This window comes from Cnephaeus nilssonii (genome assembly GCF_951640355.1).
Source record: "Cnephaeus nilssonii genome assembly, chromosome: 2".
NCBI lineage: Eukaryota > Metazoa > Chordata > Mammalia > Chiroptera > Vespertilionidae > Cnephaeus > Cnephaeus nilssonii.
Window position 1 is genome coordinate 3,628,368 of NC_137073.1, and position 25,519 is coordinate 3,653,886.

General features: G+C 59.1%; 1 protein-coding gene across 1 annotated transcript; it reads right to left on the bottom strand.

Moving 5' to 3' along the window:
* Positions 1-1,556: 1,556 nt before the first annotated feature.
* On the bottom strand, positions 1,557-15,895 carry LOC307105256 (pancreatic secretory granule membrane major glycoprotein GP2-like). The gene is made up of 11 exons (XM_079780932.1): positions 15,847-15,895; positions 14,696-14,821; positions 12,026-12,466; positions 10,820-10,930; positions 7,459-7,670; positions 6,771-6,919; positions 5,089-5,334; positions 4,201-4,363; positions 3,871-3,955; positions 2,601-2,645; positions 1,557-1,804 (listed from the first exon to the last, which is right to left on the bottom strand). Exons 2-11 carry the CDS (start codon positions 14,766-14,768, stop codon positions 1,746-1,748), a joined length of 1,584 nt encoding a protein of 527 aa, XP_079637058.1. The 5' UTR covers positions 14,769-14,821; positions 15,847-15,895; the 3' UTR covers positions 1,557-1,745.
* Positions 15,896-25,519: the final 9,624 nt, after the last annotated feature.

Sequence of the window (25,519 nt, forward strand, 5' to 3'; positions counted from 1 at the left end):
CCAGGGGCCGTCTGTCCCAGGGGCCTTCTGTCCCAGGGGCCTTCTGTCCCGGGGGCCGTCTGTCCCAGGGGCCGTCTGTCCCAGGGGCCTTCTGTCCCGGGGCCGTCTGTCCCAGGGGCCTTCTGTCCCAGGGGCCTTCTGTCCCGGGAGCCGTCTGTCCCAGGGGCCTTCTGTCCCAGGGGCCATCTGTCCCGGGGGCCGTCTGTCCCAGGGGCCTTCTGTCCCGGGAGCCGTCTGTCCCAGGGGCCGTCTGTCCCAGGGGCCGTCTGTCCCAGGGGCCTTCTGTCCCAGGGGCCTTCTGTCCCGGGGGCCGTCTGTCCCAGGGGCCGTCTGTCCCAGGGGCCTTCTGTCCCAGGGGCCGTCTGTCCCAGGGGCCTTCTGTCCCGGGAGCCGTCTGTCCCAGGGGCCTTCTGTCCCAGGGGCCATCTGTCCCGGGGGCCGTCTGTCCCAGGGGCCTTCTGTCCCGGGAGCCGTCTGTCCCAGGGGCCGTCTGTCCCAGGGGCCGTCTGTCCCAGGGGCCTTCTGTCCCGGGGGCCTTCTGTCCCGGGGGCCGTCTGTCCCAGGGGCCTTCTGTCCCAGGGGCCGTCTGTCCCAGGGGCCGTCTGTCCCAGGGGCCTTCTGTCCCAGGGGCCTTCTGTCCCAGGGGCCTTCTGTCCCGGGGGCCGTCTGTCCCAGGGGCCGTCTGTCCCAGGGGCCTTCTGTCCCAGGGGCCTTCTGTCCCAGGGGCCTTCTGTCCCGGGGCCGTCTCTTCCAGGGGCCGTCTGTCCCCAGGGCGTCTGTCCCGGGGGGCGTCTGTCTGTCCTGGCTTAGAGCTCTTGCATCCTTGTCTTTACTCACCTCCGCCTGAGTTCGCTGGGCAGGGTCTGTTTCCTGAAACCACCCGTCTGTGCACAGGGGCCTGTGGACAGGCCCCACTCTCACCCAGCCCCAGGAGCCGTCTGTCCTGACCTGGCCGGCCCTGACCTGGCATTTCCCTGAGGCCAACGTGGGCAAGGGGCGCCTTCCATGGCTGCGAAGGTCATGCAGGTTCCCAGAGGGCCTTCACCCTCTCCAGCTCTGTGGCTACATCTGCCTGGTGGAATGATGCATCACCCTCTTCTGGGATTGGGGGGGGTTGGGGGGGCACCACTGCATGCAGCTGGGCTGTGCTCTGGGCCCACGGGGCTCTGCACCCCATCAAGCAGGCCCCCAGCACCAGCCCAGGGCAGGAGTCTGTGCAGCTCCAGGCACATCGAAGCAGGTCCGCGGTGCCATGGGGACAGGGGGGCAGTGGGACCATCTCTCCTGGGGCTGGGCTCTGAGGTGGCCCCTTTACGCATATTCCCATGGCGACTGTGGGGCCCGGGACGGAGAGGCACCAGAGGATGTGGTGAAAGCAAGACCAGTTTGTTCAATCACCAGCACGGGAGGAGCCTCTGTTAGGAGCTCCCCCGCCCCCACCCCTGTGCCACAGCCCCTCGTCCCTGGTCCCCGGAGCCACAAAGGCACGCTGCACTGCGGGGGAGGCTAGAGCCACAGAGGCCTAGCAGGTTTGTTTTCAAGAAACGGCTGGAGGGTGAGAAAGCCAGCGCAGGCGCTGACAGCCTGCACCGGGAGAAAGGGGTACAGGGTCCGGAGCAGCCCAGGGGACGCCCCCCCTTTCCCCACTCGGCCCAGCTGCGTCCGCCGGCACTGGACGTCTGGATCGGGAGGTCCGCGGAGCCGGAGGCTGACCCGAGGCGTCGCCGGAGGGCCGGTGCCGGAGCTCAGAAGAGCCGGGCCAGGAGGACGGGCAGGAGCAGCCCAGGCCCGGCCCCCAGGAGCCCTGGAAGGAGGAGGAGGGTCAGGGGCGCTGCCGCCCTCTGCCCTCTGCCCTCTGCCCTCTGCCCTCTGCCCTCTGCCCCGCTGGCTTCTGCACAGGTCACAGGCGGAGTCCCTGACTGGCCTGGGCGAGCACTGGAGGCAGCACAGGGCCGTGCGTGGGGGCACAGCCACCCATCCCCAAACCCTTTCTCACGCTCCCCCGGGCACCCAGCACTTTCCCAGCCTCCTTTGCAGGGGGTGGGCCCTGTAACGCGGGTAGTGGTCATCAATGTTCTGTCGAGCCAGGCCCTCCGCCCTCCCGCGTGGCTCCTGCTCTCCCACGGCCTGGGCCGCCTTGGACCGAAGCTGCCTCACCCTGCGGAGGCGGCGGGGGGAGCCCGGCTCCCTGGTGACTGGGCCGCCCCCAGCCCGCGCTCGCCTCTGGGCTTTGCCCACGCTGAGAGCAAGGGCTCTGTCCGATTTCAGGCGTGTACCCCGGACTTCCGACCACACCCCTTTCTTTCCAGAGCACCTGTCACCTTCCTGTGGTCTGCTTCCCACACTCGGGCAGCCCGGGCCCGTGGTTCATCCTGTGCCTTCGGTGCCGCGCGCTGCCGGGCACTCCGCAGGCACTCAGAACAGGTTTGTGGCTAACGGAGCGACTCCCCTGCCAGACGTGGCATTGCCAGTCCGTGCCGGAGCTGACCGGGTTCGGTGTGCACAGCTCCAGCACCGGCCCGGCGGGGCTGATGGTGCCCGGGTGAGAAGGAAGGGGAGAACCTGGGAGGGGGGTGGGAAAGGCGGGGGAAACGAGGTACCTGCAGGGCGGGGGGTCCCGTTCATGACGCCAAGAGACGGGGCACCTGGGGACAAAAGCAGAGGTGAGGGCTCCGGAGTCTCTGCAGCGGCCGTACCGTGGCCGGGTTGTGCCCAGTCCCCGGGGCCTGGCACCGTGGTGTGGAGGCTTCTGGTATTGGGCAGGGACCTTTCTAAGCACGTTTCATGCTTTGGAACCCTAATCCACCTGAGCATTCTTGTCCCCATTTGACAGATGAGAAGACTAAGGCTCAATTATGTCAAGAGACGTGCCACGTTGTCCTTGCTGGTAAGCAGCAGAGCTGGGATTCTAACCCCAGTTTGTCTGAGTCCAAATGGGAGTCCCTAACCACCCCAGCCCCTGTGACACCACCTGGGGCTTCCAGTGGGGGGAGGGCTCGGCAAGGGGGGACAGCCCTGGTCAGAGCCCCCCTGCAAGCCGCCTCCGTGGTGTCCGTGGAGAAGGGGTGGCGATAGCGCTTGCTTCCCGAGCTGCTGGGAGCTGTGAGTGTGTTCTGTCAGGGCCGCCACAGTGCCGCTCTCGTTGCTGCTGTTACTACTATAACGTTACCGTGTCCTCGTTTCTTTAGGACAAAAAACAATGCTCCCGGCCAGGGTTTGACTCCGGTCAGGGCACATACCTAGGTTGTGGGGTTCAATGCCCGGTTGGGGTGAGTTCGGGAGGCAACCGGCCAATGTTTTTCTTTCACATGGATGTTTCTCTCTCTCTCTCTCTCTCTCTCTCTCTCTCTCTCTCTCTCTCTCTCTCATGAAAATGCGAGGAGCCGCAGAAAGTGTGCCCACATCACGCCCCGATACGGTAACTAGATTGTGAGAAACAGTCATTCACCAGCAAACAAAGCTGGGGTGGGACTTAGCCTTCACCCCAAGGGCCTGGCTACGGGGCCCTGGCAGGAGCGATAAGGACACACGCTTTGGAATCAACCCGGGTTCAGTCTAACTCCAGCCGCTCACAGGCCGGGTGCCTGGTGAGTCACTTAGTCTCTCTGAGCATTGGTTTCTCACCTATAAGATGGGCACGGTCAAAGGTTAAGTGAGCCAGTGGACATGGGCTTAGCCTGGCCTCCAGCACACAGGGCCCGCGGGGCACACGCTGTCAGTGTCACCCAGAGCACCCCTCGGTAGGCAGACGCCTGGGCGGGGCTGCCCGGGGAGGCCACGGCTCTGCCTCGGGAGTTTGGACACTCCAGGCCCCTGTGGCTGATGATCCTCCCTGGGCCGCAGGTTTATCGCCAGGACATGGCCACTCACCCTTCCGAGTGATGGGTCCCAAATCTAGAACCAGGGCTGGGTCGATGGCCACTGCTTCACTACGGAGTTGGCTTCTGGAGCAAAACTGTGGGGACGGAGAGTTCTCATGTCATCCAAGTGCCAAGGACGCCTGCCTCCCTCCCTCCCTCCTTGCCTCCCTCCCTCCCTCCCTCCCTCCCTGCCTCCCTCCCTCCCTCCCTGCCTCCCTCCCTCCCTCCCTCCCTGCCTCCCTCCCTTTTCTCCTTTCCATCCATTTATATTCCAATAAATATACGTGGGGCCCACCAGGCCCCGGCCAGACTCTAACCGTCAGTCCAAGGAGGTGCTCACCGGCTGGCACTGCTCTCGCAGGGAGTCGCACAGGCGCACCTCGCAGTGCAGGAAGACGAGGTCGTAGTTCCCCGCAAACATGAACATCTGGACCGAGAAGCGGCCTTCGGCGGACACCCCGTTCTCCTCCACGGAGATGGTGGGATCAAGCTGATTTGGGCAGCTGGGGTGACAGAGGGCCTCCCTTCTGGAGCAGCTCAGCGTGCAAACAGCGCCCTCAGGGTCCCAGCCGCACCCCCCTCCCACAGGCGGCCCTGCCCTCAGGGTCCTGAGATGCTGTCCATCCCCCCCCCACCCCCCCCACCCCCGTCACCCGTTTTCGGGGCGCGGGCCCTGAGCAGCAAGCTGGTTTCAAATCCAGCCTGACCCGCTTCCAGCTGCCGGATCACAAGCAGATGCCTGCTCCCCTCACGAGCCCGCCCCCGCCTGTCTTATCTGGGGGACAGGCCCCTGCACCCCCGGTGACGTGAGCTTCGGTGAGACGATGCAGGCCCCGCTCGCAGGCGGCACACAGACAGACCGCCCGCCCGCGCTTGATTCCCTTGTTCTTGCAGGCGGCAGTGCTCAGGGCCTCCCGCCCCCCGCGGGGAACGCTATTTCCCGTGTGTTCGTCTGTGCTAGCGTCTGAACCGGGACCCCGCGGCCAAGGCGTGAAGAAGCCGGAAATGGAAGCAATGGGCCTGTCCTCACCCTGCCACGTGCTTGCCTGAATGCTTTCGGCTACAATTCCAGGAGGGATATTCCTGGGTCAAAGGGCACGGTCATGAAATGTCACATCAAATCATTTTCCAGAAGAGATAAGCAATCACACAACTGCCCGGCAGGCACGGGGTGACCATTCCCCCCAAACTTCCTGTCGGCCGGCCGACAGCGAGCCGAGGCGTGTACCTGTTTCTGATGATGAAGTACTTCACAGGGTCGGCCCTGTCCCTGGTGGGGGTGGCGTAGCAGTGCTTCAGCAGCAGCTTGAACTGCGCGGTGTCCCCGCGCTCCAGGAGGGCGCCCACGTACAGCATGGACTCCACGGGCAGCACGGCCGTCGCCCCCTCGTAGGGCAGCGTGTAGTTTGGGTCTTGGAAGAGGGCCATGGTGACGGTGAACTCTCCCTCGCCAGCCAGGCTGATGTTCACGGAGCTGCGACAGGGACCCGCGGGGTGGAGGTTTGGACCCATAACAACAAAACAAAGCAGGCCCCACTTTTGTGTGAGGTTCTGAAGGCAAAGCACATCTGGGGTCCCTGAAAGCACTAGTGGATCATTCTTTTAAATTAGCATTTACTATCTTCCGGCTCTGAACTTGGCAAACAGATGGGCCTGTCTCAGCTTCCCACCAGCATCCCTACCTCAGGGACCAACTGTCTCCCGCCCTCCCCGCCCCCTCCGTCTGCTCCCCTGCAGAGCGGGGCTTGGGACCAGGTCTGCGGGGTCACAATGTTCAGCAGCAGATCTCTCCACCCACCCCGCTATCCTCGGTAATACGGCAATTGTAACAGGATGGATGGTTTTAATTTTTATGAACCTTGGGCCCCGCACAATACAGTCAGAGAACCACGGAACTAGAACACGTGTGGAATCCTTTGAATCCTGGTCTGTGAGCCAGGAGCTAATGGGGGTTTCTGACGCCCCCAGACAGCCCCTGCGAGTCCGAGGTGCTGAGGAGCCCCGGGCCTGTCCGGCGCGGTGAGGAGGCGCACCCTGGGCACAAACAGAGCCGGCTGGAGGCAGCCCTCCAGATGAGCATGGGCCTATTTCTGCTGAATGTTCATCGAAGCAACCTGCCGCTCCCTCCATCGCCCCACAGTCGGGTCTTGGGCCCTGCCTTCCTGACCCCACCGCCCGTGTTTCCCCCATGCTCTCCTCTCACTTGTGCCTTTCTTCCTCAAGAGAAATAAAATTGTCACATGCTTTTATTCCGTAGCATATATAACACTGGTTCATGCTGCTACATTGTTTCATAATAATAATATTTAATACCCACAAAATATTCTGTGTCTGCCTGTGCATTGATCATTAATATATGATCAACAAACTTTGTAGAATGAACGATGGGAAGAATGGATGCTCCAGAAGTGAGAGCGACCACCTCAGGGCCCGGGGAGGGCGAGGTCAGGGCCCGGGGAGGGCGAGGTCAGGGCCCCGGGGAGGGCGAGGTCAGGGCCTGGGGAGGGCGAGGTCAGGGCCCCGGGGAGGGCGAGGTCAGGGCCCCGGGGAGGGCGAGGTCAGGGCCTGGGGAGGGCGAGGTCAGGGCCCCGGGGAGGGCGAGGTCAGGGCCCCGGGGAGGGCGAGGTCAGGGCCCCGGGGAGGGCGAGGTCAGGGCCCGGGGAGGGCGAGGTCAGGGCCCCGGGGAGGACGAGGTCAGGGCCCCGGGGAGGGCGAGGTCAGGGCCCCGGGGAGGGCGAGGTCAGGGCCCGGGGAGGGCGAGGTCAGGGCCCCGGGGAGGGCGAGGTCAGGGCCCCGGGGAGGGCGAGGTCAGGGCCCCGGGGAGGGCGAGGTCAGGGCCCGGGGAGGGCGAGGTCAGGGCCTGGGGAGGGCGAGGTCAGGGCCCCGGGGAGGGCGAGGTCAGGGCCGCACCTTACGATGGGCTGCAGGGCCGTTTGCAGGCTGACTCTCATGTCCAGCGGGTAGGCGCACTGGAAGTGGATGTTGAGTTTGGTGTCTCTGATGATTAACTCATCGACCAAGGACAGGGAGTTTTTGTAGATGGCGTGGGTTTCGTTTCTCTTTGGCATAAAAACAACAGCACATGCATGTGTATGTGGGCACGTGTGGTAGGTCTGGACTCAGTCCGTCTGGCTCCACAGTCAGGGCTTTCGATCACGCGGCCTCCGCGCTCTGATCTCCAAAGTGGCACCAGGCCTCCTCCCCCGGGCACTAGCCCTGGACGGGCAGGGCCTGAGGGCCCCAGAGCTCACCTACTGCCTGGGAGTCAGGAGCCACCTCCGTGCTCCTCTCCCCTCCCAGAGCACCCTCCGCACAAGCCTTGTTTGCAGTTATGGAGCTCAAGCATCAGGCCTGTTCAAAGCTCTTTACATGGGCCAACACGTATGATCTCACACACCCTGAAACCCAGAGAGGCTAAATAGCCTGCCCAGGTCTCACAGCTACTCATGTGTCCCCAGCAGCCGGGCTCCCCATCCCCTCCAGGAGGTTCCCCACCCCCTCCGGGAGGTTCCTCACCCCCTCCAGGAGGTTCCCCACCCCCTCCAGGAGGTTCCCCAGGGGGCCACCCACTCCAGAAGGTTCCCCAGGGAGCCATCACCTCCAGGATGTTCCCGCAGGCATTGGCCTGTGCAGGGCTGACCACGGAGACCCAGTTCCCCTCCTCGCTGTGGTTGATGCTGCTGCAGTTGTGGTCTCGCAGGTAGGCAGTGACCTCATCCCCAAAACCCAGGCCTTCCAGCTGGCACCGGTCCAGCAACACCTTGATGTCCCTGGCCCCACAGTCCAGCTGAGGCTGCAAGCTGTGGATATCTGGGAAGCAGAGAGGGACATGTGGCGTGGACAGGGCCTGGAAGCAGCGGCACAGCCCACGTTCCCTGCCTCGGGACAGGCCTGTGCCGCCAGGAGGGGAGGTGGACTAGAAGGGCCAGGCCAGGTAGCACAGGCTTGGGAAAGAAGCCCTGGTGGGAGATGGTCCAGCATGCTACAGGCAGGGTGGCAGGTGCCATGTCCACGCGCCGTGGGCGTGAGGCGCTCTGGCGAAGCAGAACTGTCCTGTTCCCCAGACTAGAGTCAAGGCCAGACACACGCCACGCCCACCCCCTGGCTTTGCGAGGCCACCTGAGCTGGTCAGAGCCACGGCCTTCATTCATTCAGCCAACATATTCAACAAATACTTCTCGAGCCTCTGCTACCTGCCAGGTGCTGTTCCAGGCACCGGGACACAAGGGTTATCAACACACAAAACTCAGAGCCTGGAAGGGCTAACATTCCGGTAGAGGAGAGAGTAAATGAAGAGAAATGCAATTTCTATGGTACCTATGAATGCACAGGTTCAACATACATGTACAAACCACCTTCTCCACGTGCTGGGCACTCTCAGTCCAAAAGTAAAGACAACATGGGCCCAGGCCACGAGGACTCGTTGGTCTGTGAAACCAAGACGCCAGCTGCTTCCCACGAAAGCATGTGAAGTGCAAACAGGTGTGTGTGCAGGTGCAGGGCGCACACGGGCCCATCTGAGTCTCCAGGGCAGTCAGAGGAGCGGGCCCAGAGGCTGCAGTGTGCAAGTGAACGAAGCAGGGAAGGCATTGCAGCTTAAAGGAACAGCAGAGTTAAAGCGTGGCCACAGGAGAGAGGATGGGGTCTTCGACACACAGAGTTCAGAAATATGAGAACTTAGAATGGGCGTGAGCTGGGGGAGATGGGGAGGGCAGCTGGGGAGATGGGGAGGGGAGATGGGGAGATGGGAAGATGGGGAGGGGAGCTGGGGGAGATGGGGAGGGGAGATGGGGGAGATGGGGAGGGGAGCTGGGGGAGATGGGGAGGGGAGGTGGGGAGATGGGGAGGGGAGATGGGGGAGATGGGGAGGGGAGCTGGGGGAGATGGGGAGGGGAGATGGGGGAGATGGGGAGGGGAGCTGGGGGAGGTGGGGAGGGGAGGTGGGGAGATGGGGAGATGGGAGAGATGGGGAGATGGGGAGGGGAGATGGGGAGGGGAGATGGGGAGATGGGGAGGGGAGATGGGGAGATGGGGAGGGGAGCTGGGGAGATGGGGAGGGGAGATGGGGAGATGGGGAGGGGAGCTGGGGGAGATGGGGAGGGGAGCTGGGGGAGATGGGGAGGGGAGCTGGGGGAGATGGGGAGGGGAGTTGGGGAGATGGGGAGGGGAGATGGGGGAGATGGGAAGATGGGGAGGGGAGATGGGGGAGATGGGGAGGGGAGCTGGGGGAGATGGGGAGGGGAGCTGGGGGAGATGGGGAGGGGAGGTGGGGAGATGGGGAGGGGAGATGGGGGAGATGGGGAGATGGGGAGGGGAGATGGGGAGATGGGGAGGGGAGATGGGGAGATGGGGAGGGGAGATGGGGAGATGGGGAGGGGAGATGGGGGAGATGGGGAGGGGAGCTGGGGGAGATGGGAAGATGGGGAGGGGAGCTGGGGGAGATAGGGAGGGGAGATGGGGGAGATGGGGAGGGGAGATGGGGGAGATGGGGAGGGGAGATGGGGGAGATGGGGAGGGGAGGTGGGGAGATGGGGAGGGGAGATGGGGGAGATGGGGAGGGGAGGTGGGGAGATGGGGAGGGGAGATGGGGGAGATGGGGAGATGGGGAGGGGAGATGGGGAGATGGGGAGGGGAGCTGGGGGAGATGGGGAGGGGAGCTGGGGGAGATGGGAAGATGGGGAGGGGAGCTGGGGGAGATGGGGAGGGGAGGTGGGGAGATGGGGAGGGGAGATGGGGGAGATGGGGAGATGGGGAGGGGAGATGGGGAGATAGGGAGGGGAGCTGGGGAGATGGGGAGGGGAGATGGGGAGATGGGGAGGGGAGCTGGGGGAGATGGGGAGGGGAGCTGGGGGAGATGGGAAGATGGGGAGGGGAGCTGGGGGAGATGGGGAGGGGAGATGGGGAGATGGGGAGGGGAGCTGGGGGAGATGGGGAGGGGAGCTGGGGGAGATGGGGAGGGGAGATGGGGAGATGGGGAGATGGGGAGGGGAGCTGGGGGAGATGGGGAGGGGAGCTGGGGGAGATGGGGAGATGGGGAGGGGAGCTGGGGAGATGGGGAGGGGAGCTGGGGGAGATGGGGAGATGGGGAGGGGAGCTGGGGGAGATGGGGAGATGGGGAGATGGGGTGAGGAGCTGGGGGAGATGGGGAGGGGAGCTGGGGGAGATGGGGAGATGGGGAGGGGAGCTGGGGAGCTGGGGAGGGGAGATGGGGAGGGGAGCTGGGGGAGATGGGGAGGGGAGATGGGGGAGATGGGGAGGGGAGCTGGGGGAGATGGGGTGAGGAGCTGGGGGAGATGGGGTGAGGAGCTGGGGGAGATGGGGTGAGGAGCTGGGGGAGATGGGGAGGGGAGCTGGGGGAGAAGGGAGGGGAGCTGGGGGAGATGGGGAGGGGAGCTGGGGGAGATGGGGAGGGGAGATGGGGTGAGGAGATGGGGAGATGGGAGGGGAGATGGGGAGATGGGAGGGGAGATGGGGAGGGGAGCTGGGGGAGATGGGGAGGGGAGATGGGGTGAGGAGATGGGGAGATGGGAGGGGAGATGGGGAGATGGGAGGGGAGATGGGGAGATGGGGGGGAGCTGGGGGAGATGGGGAGGGGAGCTGGGGGAGATGGGGAGGGGAGCTGGGGGAGATGGGGAGGGGAGATGGGGTGAGGAGCTGGGGGAGATGGGGGGGAGCTGGGGGAGTTGGGGGAGAAGCACAGTCAGACCATGAGGGACTGTCGGGCAGCGATGGAATCCCCCTGAGTAGCCGCTGATGGAGACCTGAAGGGCCATCTGTTCACCCTCAGGGAGAGGACATCCAGGCACAGGTCCGCAAAGCTCGTCATGGATGCTCTGAGGGTCCAAACCCGGATGGGTGCACCCCTTGTCCTCACCTTCTGAGCCTCCCTGGCCCTGGCCCTGCTCAGGGGGCCCCGCCTGGCCCCTGCGGGGAGATGCTGCTCCGGTGGGACTGCTCACCTGAGCTGTTGAGGTCCCGTCTGCAGGCACAGCCCCAGGTGCCGTTGCGGAAGGCGCACTCCTCCTCCGGGCGGCAGGCCTTCTCGCACTTGGTCTCCGCAGTGGACGGGTCTGCAGGGAGGCGCGGGCGGTCAGCGACGCCAGGGGACCTGCGCCTCCACCGGCACAGAGGACCTGCCCAGGACTGCAGCTCTCCAGGAGGAGCCAGCCCGCAACCCGGCGCTTCCTGGCCCCCAGCCAGCGAGGCGAGAACCCCAAGCTGCCGCCCTAATGCCCCCAACGGGCAGACACCGTCCAGTGCTGTCCACCGGCCAGCTCCCGCGCTCTCCTGGTGCCTGGGCGGGGCGGGGCGGCAGTCCCAGCTCTGTGCCCAGGGCCTCATCCGCTGAGGATGGGCGCTGGCCTCGGGAGGTGATGAGTGGGTCAGGGAGTCACTCAGGAGCTGAGGACCGGGCAGGGCCACGGGACGCCCTGTGCGTGAGCTGTTATTCTTGTCACTATTCTTTTTATTTTCCAGATCAGAAGACGGAAGCTCAGAGAAGTCCATTACACTGTCCGCGTGGAGCCTGGGCCCACGCTGCCTGATGCTGAGCACTGAGCGGCGCCGGATGCACGCAGGCACCCGCGCTGTGAGCGTTCCCGTCACCCTGTGTTCCCTGACAGAGAAATCCCATTTCTTTTGCAAAATCACAGAGTGGTCAGCGTGAGCTGGGCCGCAGCCACTGCAGGGCAGCGCACCCCGGGCGCCAGGCGGCCGCCAGCTCCCCGGGAACCCCTCTGGGCAGCGCGGTGAGCAGCAGGCTAGCTCTGGCTGATGGGGCCGTGGGCAGCATGTGGCTTAGGTACTGAGAGCCTGCGGGAGCCGGCGGGCCATGGCCAGGCCAGGCGTAGGGTGTGGCTTGGTGGTTATTTGGGGTCTGGGAAGAGCCGAACTGTCCCCGCCCACATTCACCGTCACTGCTCCTGTGCTTGACCTCATTCGCCTCGTGAAAGGGTTCCTGGGAGCACCCTACTTCGGGGTCAGGGCAACTGATGCCAGCGACTCCCCTGGAGTCTGGAGGTCAGGTTTTGCTTGAGAAGCCGGCGGAGCTGCTGACACCCTTGGGCGACGCTCGGCTGGGCAGTGACAGGCTGCTCTGCGGGGCCTCCTCCCACAGCCCCACCCACTCTCCCACGCCCGCTGCCCCTGAGGTCACGGCCACTCACCGGTGCAGTATCTCAGGTTACACGAAGGGGTGCTCTCCAGCCGGTACACGTGGAACCCCCCCGGGCAGGCCGTCACCTGCACCTCGGCCCTCCAGGAGCAGCAGTTGCCGGACCAGTGGGCGCAGGCGGTGCGGGTCACGACGCCCTGCCCCAGGGCCGGGTGGGTCCCCTGCAGCCACATGGGCGCGTCCGTCTGGCACCTGTGCATGGGCACGCAGGCCTCCGGCATCCTGGTGCCGCCCTCTCCCACGAAGCGAAACCAGCCACGCAGGTCCCGATCACACTTCTGGGCTCTCTCCGTGACCTCTGAGCTCCGGGAGGGGTCGTCCAGGCGGGTGTAGTTCTGGCAGGGGTCAAAGCAGAGGGGGGGCTCCGGGGCCCCAGGAGCTCCGCACACCAGCCCCAGCCCGTAGGGGCCGCCACTGACCGGGGCTCCGTCGCCTGGAGAGGACGTGTGCTCAGCTCACCGAGGACCCCGCACTCTGCTGGGGACCCACTGAGGCACATCGCCCTCCGTCACATCACCTTCCCCACGGCAGGCTGATAAAGAGGCCGTGTTGCAGTATTTTATAGGCAAAGAAGGTGAAGGGATTCGCCCGGAACATAAGTACAGATCCCATGGACACAGACAATAGTGTGAGAAGCCGAGGGAGGGAGGCAGGGAGGGGGAGGTGCGCTAGGGGGTGGAGGGACCCTGCAATAAAGTCAACATTACAATTTTTTAATAAAAAAAAAAGAAGAAGCTCTGGCCTGGCCGGCGAGGCTCAGTGGTTGGGCATCGACCTATGAACCAGGAGGTCAAAGTTCGATTCCCAGTCAGGGCACCTGCCCAGGTTGCCGCTGGATCCCCAGTGTGGGAAGTGCAGGAGGCAGCCGATCCGTGATTCTCTTGCATCACTGACGTTGTCTCTCTCTGAAGTCAGTAGAAGTAAATATATCTTTAAAAAGAGCCTCGGCTCTCGGCCCGCACATGGAGCTGGGGGCCGGCTGGGGTGGCGCTCCCCGTTGGGTCCCACGCTGTGGTCCTGTCTGACCAGCCTGCCTTCCTCAGTGCAAATGGCACAGGCTCGTTGGAAACAACGGTGCCATTCAAGCGAAAGCCCACCCCTCCGAGTGCCCGCCTGCTGTAGCCCCTCGCTGCGTGTTCAGTCTAGTGTCCCGGGCGTAAGGCTGTGCACTTCTCTCCCACCTACTTGCTCCCTAACGTATCACAGAGCCTGCCCTCATCAGCAGACACAGGCCTGACCCACGGGGCCTCCACCTGACACGGCGGGCCGCTCTGCACGTGGCTGCTTAGCGCCTTCCGGTGCTCTTCTCCCCGATGCCGCGGCACCTCCCCGAGTTGTCTCCAGACTTTGCCAATGTCCCGAGGGCAAAGTTACCCCCTCTCTCCTGCTCTGAACTATCCCTGGAACAGAGCCTCCTGGTTTTCACCAACTCAGGGGCCCTGAGTGTGAAGAGACAGGGAGGGGAGGGGACCACAGCTGGTCAGTCTGGGGTTAAAGCCAGCTCCACACCTGTTGGCTGGATGGCCTTGGCCTTGGCCTTGGCCTTGGCTGGTGGCCCAACTCTGCTGAGACTCATTTGCAAAACAACACCTGTGAGCTAGTGGTTTCCACACACACACACCCCGCCCCCACCCCGCCACACCTGTGTCCCTCTGTGCTATTGTTTACTTCATATGCTTTTTCCAATGATTTTCTTATAAATTCATTTCATCCCCAGGAGTAATATCTGTTACACCACGAGTACGACGTACTGGCTGTTTGTTTAAGACACAGGGAAACAGAGAGCACCAAAGCCCCGTAAGAGCTTGCCATGCACCCCACTTGCTCCCTAACATATCTCAGAGCCTGTCCTCATCATCAGGCATCCGCGGTCCCTGGGGTATGTGTGCCCACGTGGGGGCCACGCCCTGAAGGCTTGTTAGAGGGTCAGAGAGCGCCTGGCCGGGACGCAGCTGTGATGGGGAGTGTGAGCGCCCGAGGGACGAACTGAGTGTGCGCAGGGAGTTTGGGGATTTCAAGCCTGGGGTGTCTGAGCTTGTTTTCAGGGAAGGACTATGCACTTGTTCCCGGAGTAGTTCCTGCACTCACGGGTTTTCCCAAGGGAGGCCAAGACGGAGTTCCCCGCCCCCGCCCCCGCCCCGCCCCCGCCCCGCACAGGTGACGCCTGCAGAAACGTTCACTGAGTGTGACCAGGTCCCTTCCTATGGCGGCTAAGGTGCACCATCCGTGGGTTTCATGAACCACAGGGGTCACTAAGCCCTCGTTCCATAGGTGGGCACACGGGTCAGAGGCTGGCGAAGGCACTGCCTCAGCCAGGCCCAGAGCCCAGAGCGACGGGGTTCCTGCCCTCACACACCCAGGGTCCCCCCACACCTGACAGGGAGCTGTGTTAACTGGCTCCCACTCTCCTGGCGGGGGGCTTCTGACTCGGCTCTTTGGGGGACAGTGACTTGATTCTGGCTCTTCTCTCCTCGGCCCCTTGACTCCCAGCTTCCACGGCCCCGCTCCTCTCCTGGGGCCACAGCTGCCTCCGCTGCCGCCCTGCTCACTCCCGCTGCTGCCCTGCTCACTCCCGCTGCCGCCCTGCTCACTCCCGGGGTGTGTGAGGGCAGGGGGGGGCGGGGGGGGGCACAGCTGAGATGCAGGCGAACAGAGCACTCACCTGGCTGCTCCGTAGAGGCCGAGGCCAGAGCACAGGCGGCTGAAACCAGCCACAGGACCGGGGAGCCCAGCATCCTCTCCACAATCCAGGCTGCAGCTCACTCAGCAGCTCCGACTCTCCATGCAGCTGGGAGGGGAAGGCCGGTGCGGTCAGGGGTACAAGGCTGGAGGGAGCTCACACAATGCCGACCAGGATCCATCCTCATCCTGGCACAGGGCTCATCTAAAGCTCTGAGCCACCCTCCAAGGGTGCCATCATTGCTGCCACTGCAGGGATGAAGACACTGAGGCTCCAGAACATAGGCCGGAACCACCAGTGAGCCCTCCTCAGGCGGCGGCAGCAAGGTGAGCCGTTCGCTTACGGCCCAGAAGGGGACGCTCTCCTTCCGGGAGGCCCTGTTGTTTGAGAGCAGGTGGACAGGAAGAGGAGCCGGGGCAAAGGAGAGGGGGTGAGGCGAGAGGATGGGAGCTTCCTCAGCTGCTCTGCGGGAGTCCTCGGGGTCTGGGCAGGGCCTGCTCCTCCTCGGGGCCAGGGGAGGGTTTGGAAGCTGGGTGGAGGGGTGTGGTGCTGGGGACACTTGCTGACAGGGAGTGGCCCGTCCTGTGCTGTGCGCAGGCCCTGGCTGAGAGCCCCCTGCGTGCCATGGGGAGCGCAGGTCTCTGTGAAGCAGGCCGTGCCAGGCTGGGCCAGGGCATGCTGGTGGCAGCGTCTGGTACCCCAGGGCATGCTGGTGGCAGCGTCTGGCACCCCAGGTGCTCAGTCAAGGCTTGAGGAATGAGTGCGTACGTGAGCATGCAGGCGGGCAGAGACAAGTCGCAGTGAAGAGCCTGCCAACACTCACATTAGGGACGCTTTCTGTTCTGGAAAACCCTTTCCTCCAATGGGCGACCTTCAGGGGGCTTCTGACCGCCTCTGGGGGACGTGGGCTGGAGAGCGAGGGGGACGGGGGCTAGAGAGCGAGCTGTGTCTGGAAGGGGTGGTGTGAGAATGCGAGGAGAGAGCCCTGGGCATGGGCCAGCGTCCAGACTCCTGGCTGGGTTCTGAAAGTTTCCAGAAACGAACGACCCCCCCCCCCAAGCCCAGTGGGGGTGGGGGGGTCTGGGGAGGCCCCAGGGCCTGGAGAGCGCCGATGGGCTGGCCGCAGGACTTACCGTGGACAGAACACAGTCTCCTCCTCTGGCCGGGCCTGGATGCGCAGCCTGCTGGCTGCCGGCCTTTTATTGCCCTTCCCTCCCATGTGGCCCTCCGCCATTGGTGCCGCGGGAGCCTGGAGTCACTCCCGGGCGCTGGCTGCAGGCGAGATAAGCGATTTGCCTCAAGGATGATGAAAGAAAGGCCCTTCGCCCTTCCCTCCCGAGTGTAAACACTCCAGTGGCTTCCCCTTCCGCAACGGCCTCCCTGTCACCCCTTCCCGACCGCGCGGGAGCCCTGAGCTCACACGTGAAGAAGCTTAACTTATGAAAGGGGCTCCGTGAGGGCAGCAGTAACCAGTAAGGGAACGGGACACTGCAATGGAAGGTGTCACACTGCCCTGCGCACCCAGTGGGGGCGATGAGGGCCGCCGCGCCCCTACGGGAGGAGGGAGTGAAGGACGCGCCCTGGGGCCTAGAGGTGGGCATGCTGGCCTCCTGACCACCTGTCAGAGGAGGCGTGAGCCACGGTGAGGCTTCTCCATCCTCACTGAGCACGGGTCGTGCGCTGTGGCCGTGATGTTTTCAGTGTGACACAGACGAGCACATGTTTCTCTTCCTGCTTCACAATTCCGTGAGGACACTGGTCTCACCATAGACCTGAGCCCCGCAGCTGCCCGTGTTTCTTTCCTATGAAGTCAGGAACGTTCCCCTCTTCACCCGCTTCCGGGCACTCCTGGGCTGCCAGCATCCCTGCTCCTGGGCTTGAGCACAGCCCGGGACACACAGTGTCGATGGAATAACCGAGGCGGCTGCGGAGGGACTGACGGGGTAGTGCCTAGGGCGTGCGGACGCTGGGCGAAGCGAGGGTCACGTCCCAGGCCCCTGGCGCAGGACGGACGGTGTGAGATTTCATCACACTATGCAAATGGTGCAAAACGTGTCAATGGTTTATTTCTGGAATTTTCCGGTTCAGATTATTGGACTGTGGTTGGCCAACTGCAACCTCGGAGAGCAAACCCGTGGCCGAGGGGGAATCACGGTGTGTCCTGAGTGCTGGCTCACCGCCCAGGCCGGGCCCTCACGGGAACCACGGTGTGTCCTGAGTGCTGGCACACCGCCCCGGCCGGGCCCTCGCGCTCACGGCCCCTCGCCACCGCGTGAAGCAGAAGCACGCCCTGGCCCAGGGAAGCTCGATGTCCAAAGGGAAGTGGGAAGAAACCAGCAGGAACGTGCTTACACAGTGGTGCCTGGTCCCTACCGAACCAGCTCACCCAGCTGCTCAGGCCGGGCCTCCGCAGAGCCGGCAGAAGGGCCATCCACAACAAGGGCTGCCTCCCGGCGTGGGCCCAGACTTCCCCCAACTTCACACATTCAGTACTGAGGCACCGGGCAGGGCCACCACTGACCGTGAACATGGGTGCGGTGCTGACTAGGGCCTGGGCAGGAGCGTCAGCAGAGCCTCCCCATCTCTGTGGGTGTGTGGGTGCCCTAGAGGTTGGAGGGTAGGAAACTGAGAGGCGGCTGTGCATCAAGGACTTACAGACTCCCGGCCCGGGCCTGGCGCTCTGCCCGAGAGGCCAGGGAGTTGGTAGAAGAGCCACAGCTCTTGCAGAACAAGCGGCTGCTGCCTCTTGTGTGTTAGACGCTGTCAAGAGCCACGGCCACTGGAGAGGGGCAGGGGTCCTGGCATCGGTAACACTTCTAGCAAAACCTCAGCCTGGGCACAGGAAGGCGACGCAGCCACCTTCTCTACAACCAGCGCATTTGGAGGAAAAGGCGTCTGGGCCACAGAAGGGCCCGAGCCATTCTCTCAGGAAGGCACTAGCCTCCCCTCCCCCCGCCCCCCCCGCGGCCACTCCCTTCTTTCAAGCAGCCTCTGGAGGTGCCACTACCTGCTGCCTCCCCTGCTCAGAGGCGGGGCATTGACTTCAAGGAACTTTAGGCCACACACTGACTTTACTTCCCCAGTCAACACGCAGAGCCGCCTCCATCCTTCACGTCCTCCCAACCTCTGACGAGGCGATCGCCTTTTCAACGTCAGTCCCTGCATCCTCCGTTCCAGGCTGAGCCGTGAAGCTGCAGCTGCCTGCTCAGGTCACCTCCTAGGCGCGTGCACTGGCCCTTGTCACTGGGTAGCTTTGCTGCCTCCAGGCACCGTGTTTCCTTTCTGCCTGCACAACCTTCCTGACTCCCTTCTGCCCGTGCACACCTTCTCCTGTCCTCTCCCTCCCGCTGTCCTGGAGAATAATGGTCAGTCACAGTTTTCTTCTCACTCCATTGGCTCTTGTTAGGAGGTGTCCCGGGAACTCATGGTGTCTGGTACACCCACAGGCTGGTGGATTCCAAATCTGGAACCCCGTTCCTGACTACTCCCCTGAAACCCGGGCCACCTACACAGCAGCGTGCTGGGCCTCTCTGCGTGGGCTTAGATGCTGGGGCATCTTGAACTCAGAAGTTCCAAATATAACCTCATCAATTTCCCTAAATCTCTCCCTCCTCGTTGCATCATCTATCTTTTTAAAAATTACATTTAGTGGGGTGACACTGGTTAATGGGGTTATATAGGTTTCAAGTTCCGTCTCTATGACACATGATCTGCATGCTGCACTGTGTGCCCGCCACCCAAAGTCACATCTCTTCCGTCACCACATCTGCGCCCCCTTCACGCTTCACCACCCCCCCCCCTTCCCTCTGGGAGCCACCATGCTGTTGTCCGTGTCTGTGAGTTTCAGTTTTACACCCCACATCTGAGTGAGATCATATGGTTCTTGGCTGTTTCTAAGAAAACATTTGTGAATAAATGTTTTCAGGCTTTTCAGGGAGATACCCGAGAGGCATTGTGTCATATGATACCTTTAGTCTTAATATTTTGAGGAACTGCCACGCTCTTATCCATAGTGGCTGTGCCATCTACATTCCCACCAGCAGAGAAGGAAGTTCCGTACTGCCCACAGCCTCTCCAGCACTTGTTACTTGTCTTTTGGGAACAGCCGTTCTAACAGGTGTGAGGTGCTCTCTCATTGCAGCTTTGATTTGCATTTCCCTAATGGCTAGTGAAGTTGAGCATCTTTTCACATGTGTCTTCTTGGGAGAGGTCCTCTGCCATTTTATACTGGACTAGAGGCCCGATGCACAAAATTCAAGTAAAAGTAGGCCTTCCTTCCCCCAGCTGCCGGCATCAGCTTCCCTCGCAGCCCCGGCTTCGTCCAGAAGGACGGAAGGACATCCGGAAGGACATCTGGTCTAATTAGCATATTACTCTTGTATTATTATAGATTGTTTGTTTGCTTAGTGTTGGCTTGTATGAGTTCTTCACACTTTGGGATATTAACCTTTTGTCAGAGCTATTGTTTGCAAATATCATCTCCCATCTGGCTGGTTACCTTTCTGTTTTGTTGTTCCTTTCTTTTGCTGTGCAGAAGCTTTGCAGTTTGCTATAGTCCCATTCATTTTTATTTTCCTTCATTTCCCTTGCCTTTGGGGTCAAGTTCATAAAATTTCTCTACAGCCAAAGTCCATAAGTTTAGTACCTGTTTTCTTGTATGTAACTCATTGTTTCAGATCTTATATGTAGGTTTTTGGTCCATTTTGAATTAATGTTTATATATGGGGACAAACTGTAATCTAGTTTCATTATTTTCCGTGTGGCTTTCCAATTTTCTCAGCACCATTTATTGAAGAGGCTTTCTTTTCTCCATTGTGTGTTTTTGTTGAAAATTGTCCATATATGTGTGGTTTTATTTCTGGGCTCTCAGTTCTATTCATTGATCTGTGTGTCTGTTTCTCTGCTGTTTTGATTATGTAGCTCTGTAGTATAATTTGAAGTCAGGTAGCTGATACCTCCAGCTTTGTTCCTCTTTCTCAGGATCACTTTGGCTATTCAAAGTCTTTTGTGGTTCCATACAAATCTGGTGACTTTTTCAAAATCATTGAGATTTTGGTAAGGATTGCATTGAATCTGTATATCGCTCTGGGTAACATAGCTATTTTAATTATTTTGGCTGTTCTAATCCATGAATACAGAACATCTTTACATTTTATTCTGTCCTTTTCAATCTCTTTTAATAACTACACTTAGTAATTTACAGTATATAGGTCCTTCACATCCTTTATTAAGTATATTCCTATGTATTTTATTCTTTTGGTTGCAATGGCAAAAGGAATTGTATTTTTATTTTTATTTCTGAAGTTTCATTGTTAGTATATAGTAAACGGTAGACTTTGTACATTGATTTTTGTATCTTGCAAGTTTTTTTTGTGGAGTCTTTAGGGTTTTCTATGTATAGAATCATGTCATTCGCAAAAAGTGACGGTTTGACTTCTTCCTTCCCTATTTGGATCCTTTTATTTCCTTCTCTTGCCTCATTGCTCTGGCTAGGCCTTCCAGCACTGTGCTGAATAAGAGAGGGGACAGTGGGCATCCTTGTCTTGTTCCTGATCTTAGAGGAAAGCTTTCAGTTTTTCACCATTGAGTATATTAGCTGAGGGTTTGTCATATATGGTCTTATGATTAAAACACTCAAGAAAATAGGAATAGCAGGAAAGTACCTCAAAGAAGTGTTATATGTTCTTGATGTAGTGTTCCCTTTATCATTATAAAGTGTCCATCTTTGTCTCTGTTATCTTTGTTAACTTGGAATCTATTTTGTCAGATGTAAGTATGGCCACACCTGCTTTTCTGTGGGTCTATTTGCCTGGAGAACCATTTTCCACGCTTCCACCTTGAGCCTAACTTTGTCTTTGCAGCTGAGATGTGTCTCCTGAAGGCAGCATATGGTTGGGTTTTGATTTTTATCCACTCTGCTACTCGGAGCCTCTTTATTGGTGAGTTCGGTCCATTTATATTTGGGGTAATTATTGATGTAGGAGGCTTTTTTACAGCCACTTTATCTTTTGTTTTCTGATAGCTCTGTGCCTCCATTTGTGTTTCTGCCTGTGGTTTTTGTTTGGTGGTGTCCATACTTCTTTCCTACTTTTTTACGCCATGTGTCCCAGGTTTTTTTTGTTTGTTTGTTTGTGGTTGTTTTTTTTTTGTTTTTTTTTTTGTGTGTGTGTGTGTGTGTGTGTGTGTGGTTACCTTTAGGTTTATGACAAAGAAAGTTTCATATATACAGTAGTCCTTTTCCTTCTGAATGGATCTGATCTCCATTCTGCTTTGCAAATTCAGAACTTTCCCCATCTCCTTGTATGTTTTGGTTTTCATAAATTGTCCCTGTTTATGCTATTAGTTTGTTGGTGATTGTACTCATAGTGTTGTGACATTATGTTCTTTGTTTCAGGTAGAATAACCCCTGGAGTATTTTCTACAATGGCGATCTTCTGGTGATGAATTCCCTCAGCTTCTGTATGTCTGGAAAATTCTTCATTTCCTCTTCATATTTAAAGAATAACTTTGCTGGATGTATTATTTTTGGCTGATAATTACTCTCTTTCAGTCGTTTGAATGTTTGGTTCCACTCTTTCCTGGCTCGTAGAGTTTCTGTGAAGCCCATGATAAACTAATGGTCTTTCCTTTATATGTCACTTTCTTCTTTTCCTTGGATGCCTTGCAAATTCTTTCTTTGTCATTAATTTTCCACTGTTTTGATGCACTGTGCCTTGGAGAGGGTCTGTTTGGATAGAAGTATCTAGGTGTTCTGTTTGCTCCTTGGATTTGAGGATCTAGTTCTTTCCATATGTTTGGGAAGTTCTCATCCACTATGTTTGAATAAGCTGCCCATTTTCTTCTCCCTCTTTTCTTCTGGGGTGTCTATTATTCTAATACTAGGAGCCCAGTGCACGAATTCATGCACTTTGAACAGAACTGTGGGCTGCAAGGCTGCGGTAGGCACAGGGGTGGGTCTCGGCCCATCATCCATCCCCCCGCCTGGTCCCTCCCACTGCAGCCCCCTGGTCCCCTGTCTGCCAGCAACCCTGCTCCCACCACCGCTGCTCCAACATGCTGAAGGCACCGGCCCCACTCACACCCGCTGAAGGCACAGAGCAATTGGGGCCAGCGCCAGCAGTGGGTGTGAACGGGGCTGGCACTGTCAGTGGGTGTGAGCTGCAGCTGCTGCCCCAATTGCCCCTCAGGAGCAGGGGGAGGTGGAGAAGCCCTGAGGGGCAATTGGGGCCAGCAGCTGCGCTCACACCTGCTGACGGCACCGAGCGATCGGGGCTGGCACTGGGCGCCGGCAGTGGATGCAAGCAGCAGTTCCGGCGCCGGCAGCAGGTGCAAGTGGGGCCTACACTGGCAGCAGGTGCAAGCGGGGCCAGTGCCAGCAGCAGGTGTGAGCACTGGGCAGGACCTCGGTGCACAGGAGCAAAGAATTTTCAGTAACCACCAGAGGTTCGCACCAATGACAGCCATTGGTGCCCCACCTTGGTCTGGCACCCCTGCTCACCTGCTCCACCATCCCACCATGGCCAACGCCCGCCATGCTCTGTGCATGACCCCTGGTGGTCAGTGCATGTCATAGCGACCGGTTGTTCGGTTGTTCTGGTTGTTCCGTCATTCAGTCTATTTGCATATTAACCTTTTATTATATAGGATTGTCTTTCTAATGGAGTCAAATAGTTCTTGTAGAGTTTTTGTGTGTTTTATGCTCAAGTCTCTCTCTTCTTCTTTCTTATGCTTTTTTTTCAATATTTTTATATTGAATATCACTAATTCTTTCCTCCATCTGCTCCATTCTATTTTGCTGCTTCATTCTTGATCTCTTTTACTGAGTTCTTCACCTTCAGAATTTCTGTTTGGTTCTTTTTTAAAGTTTCAGTATCCTTGGTAAAGTACTCATTTTGTTCATTGATTTGTTTTCTATGAGCAATAAATTGCCTATCTGTATTTTTTTTGCATCTTATTCAGTATTTTCAGAACTGCAATTTTGAATTCTCTTTCATTTGTGCCACATATTTTTATGTCTTTAAGTTTGTTTTCTAGAGATTTTTAATTTTATTTCCAATCTGCCTCACTACCTTGGTTATTCATGGTATTTGATGGATCCCTTCTCTGTCTAGGCATCAATATGTGAGTGGCAGTTCTCTAGTAGATTAACAAAATGAGGACTTCTCTTATTTCCCAGCAGATGGCACTGATGACACTGAATCACAAGGCTTTAGCTCTGTGAAATCCTAGTGCTGTCCTCCACAGCCAGGCCCTGCCAGCAGTGTAGCTGTGGTGCATGGGGCGGGGTGGGGGAGGGGGACTGGGAAACTTGCCAGCTCCTTTGTTGTTTTTCCCTCCCAGTAATGGTGACCTAGACTTCTGTGGGGTTCCCCTATGCCATGCCCAACCCCACAACCAGTCACAAAGTGCACCCTTTGCTCAGGGAAGAAAGTGGTTCTGGAGCACCAGTTCTTGGGTTTGCAGAGAATGTGCTCTCCAACCCGACGCCAAGGGCAAAGGGAGGCGAGCTCCGGGAGGGCGCAGGGTGGCAGGCTCCATGCCTTTGTTTCTCCGCCTGGAACGTGGACCCCTGACAACCACGCAGCACCCCCATGCCATGTCCTTCCTGGCCTCTGGGCTCAGCTGCAGCTCTTACCAGTGGTTCCTGCAGGAGCACCCACCGAAGCTCTCTGCTCCTCCAGCCTGAAGGGAGCACCAGCCACAACCGGGTACGTCCTTGCTCTATGCTGAGCCCCGCTGTGAGTTCCTGGCCCCAGTGCTGGGTCCGTGGCTGTCTCAGCCCTTCCCCCCTCGTCTCCCCCTCTTGCTCTCATTTGGCCACCTTAAATATTTCCGTGTGTGGACATCTCAGGCTTGCTTGTGTGTTGAGCAGGGAATCCTTTGTTGCGTTGAGGCTGTTCAAATTGTTGAAACTTCAAAGGGGAGAGTCCAAGGGGAGCTCCCATGCTGCCATTCCTGTGATGCCCACGTCATCTATCTTAGCCCGTGGCACCACTGCTTTCATAGGTCACCTGGCCACCTGGCTTCGTCCCTGCAGCCAGATGCCACAGTCACCCCTGAGCATTCTCCCCACTCCCGGCACCCTGTGCTTCCTGGAACCTGGCCTGTCCACAGTTCCTGCTGGTCCACAGCTTCTCCCCCACATGCCCTCTGCTCTAGTCAGTCTGCGGTTCTCTAGACTCTTCCCTACAACTAGACCTTTGCATGTTCCTTCTGCTCGAGTCCCTTTACTCCCAGCCTCCTACTACTTATCACTTAGGTCTGCCTCTTCCAGGAAGCCTTCCCGAAACCCACAGGCTTGCTGAGCTTTTCTTGTCTGCTCCTGCCTGTCTGAGCTGATTTCAATCACACCCTCTTGCCTTGCTCTCTGAAGGCCATACGATCTTTGTGGACGGGAATCCTGTCTTTGCAGTTTTAACCAGTACCTCGTACTTGTTGAGTAAACAAGGTGACAAAATCACAACATGGATGCTTCAGGCCCTCTCCTGTGGGTAATGCCCCAGTTATGGCTTAGTCCGAGACTTTGCCAAGCCTTGGTGGAGCGAGGCAAGAGCCTGCCTCGGGCACTTGCACCTGCTCTCCCCGTGCCTGCAGTGTTCTTCCTCAGGTATCCCCCTCATTCTCTGACTTCTCTCAGCTCTGCTATCAGAGACTTCCCCATCACCCTGTGCGAGGCAACACCCTATATTTCTATTACCCTTCGTTTTTATCCCCAAAAGTGTTTATCGCCACCTGACGTTTTAATAGTTACTGTTTCAAAGTACACCCCTTTCCAAAACAAGCTCCTCACCAGCAAGGGCTAGGTTTTGATTACTTGCTATTTCCCTGCTGCCTAGAAAAGTCTGGCTTTGAATTTATGCTCAAAATATCTATTAAATATTGAGCTAAATAACTGGAAGAAAGCAGGAAAAGATAAAGGAAAGGAACAGAAACAGGGGGACAAAAGGATAAATTCGGATGTCCTTTCTTTGCCCCGTGGTTTATTTTTCTATGTGTCCCCTGGTACCCGAGTTGGAGTATAATGCGTCTGCACCTGGTCCGGCCAGGCACACGGACCGTAGACTGGTTCCAGGCGGCTGGGCTGCGCACGTGGTCCCACGCAGAGCTCCCTGTGAAAGCGGCAGGCGTGGGGTTCGGTGTGTGTTTACGTGTGATAAGAGGTCCCTAATTCAAGACAGGCCGTCCCTGCAGGCCCCTTTTCCGATACGCCACGTGTGGCTTTCCCTGGGGCCACAAGCTCTCGTGCTGCGTCAGGACCTTAGGCTCCTGGAAAGCCGCAGCTGGCGTCCGGGCGGCAGCTGGCGTCCGGGCAGACATTTCCCATCAGCACCGGCTTCCTCTGCCCACTTGGCAAAGATGTCAGAGACCTTTGGGATGTCTGGGTCCCTCGGCCCAGCGGCCCCGTGGTTTCTGGTTGTGCCTCCAAGGAGCTCCCAGGAGATCCCCCTTGCAAAGCATCCCTCCTGACGGGGCGCAGGGCCTGCTCTCTGCTGCTGTGGCTGTGTGAGCAGGTCTGCATCCTTGGGAACTGGGAGGGGGACGTGCAGTGCAGGGAAGGGACCCTAGAACGTCCAGGTACATCGTCTCTAAGGACTGTGAGACCTCTGAAGGCAGGGACTGTCTGTCTGGTTCACTGGTGTTTCACCAGCACCAGCCTAGTGCCTCGCACATCTGGAGCTGGAAAACTGAATGAGCCCTATGGGGCATCGCTACTACCCCCGTCACAGAAACAGCCCGTCTCCCTCCATCTAGGCAATGCCCGACGTGCTTGTTACCGTCTCCTTCCCCTGCCAGACCTTAAGACCC

Coding starts and splice junctions, on each gene's coding strand:
- LOC307105256 (XM_079780932.1), bottom strand. CDS start 14,768: ATGCTGGGCTCCCCGGTCCTGTGGCTGGTTTCAGCCGCCTGTGCTCTG. Junction 6,920..7,458: donor CCTGCGGGAACATCCTGGAG/GTGATGGCTCCC, acceptor TTTATGCCAAAG/AGAAACGAAACCCACGCCAT. Junction 4,364..5,088: donor TACTTCATCATCAGAAACAG/GTACACGCCTCG, acceptor CTGTCACCCCAG/CTGCCCAAATCAGCTTGATC.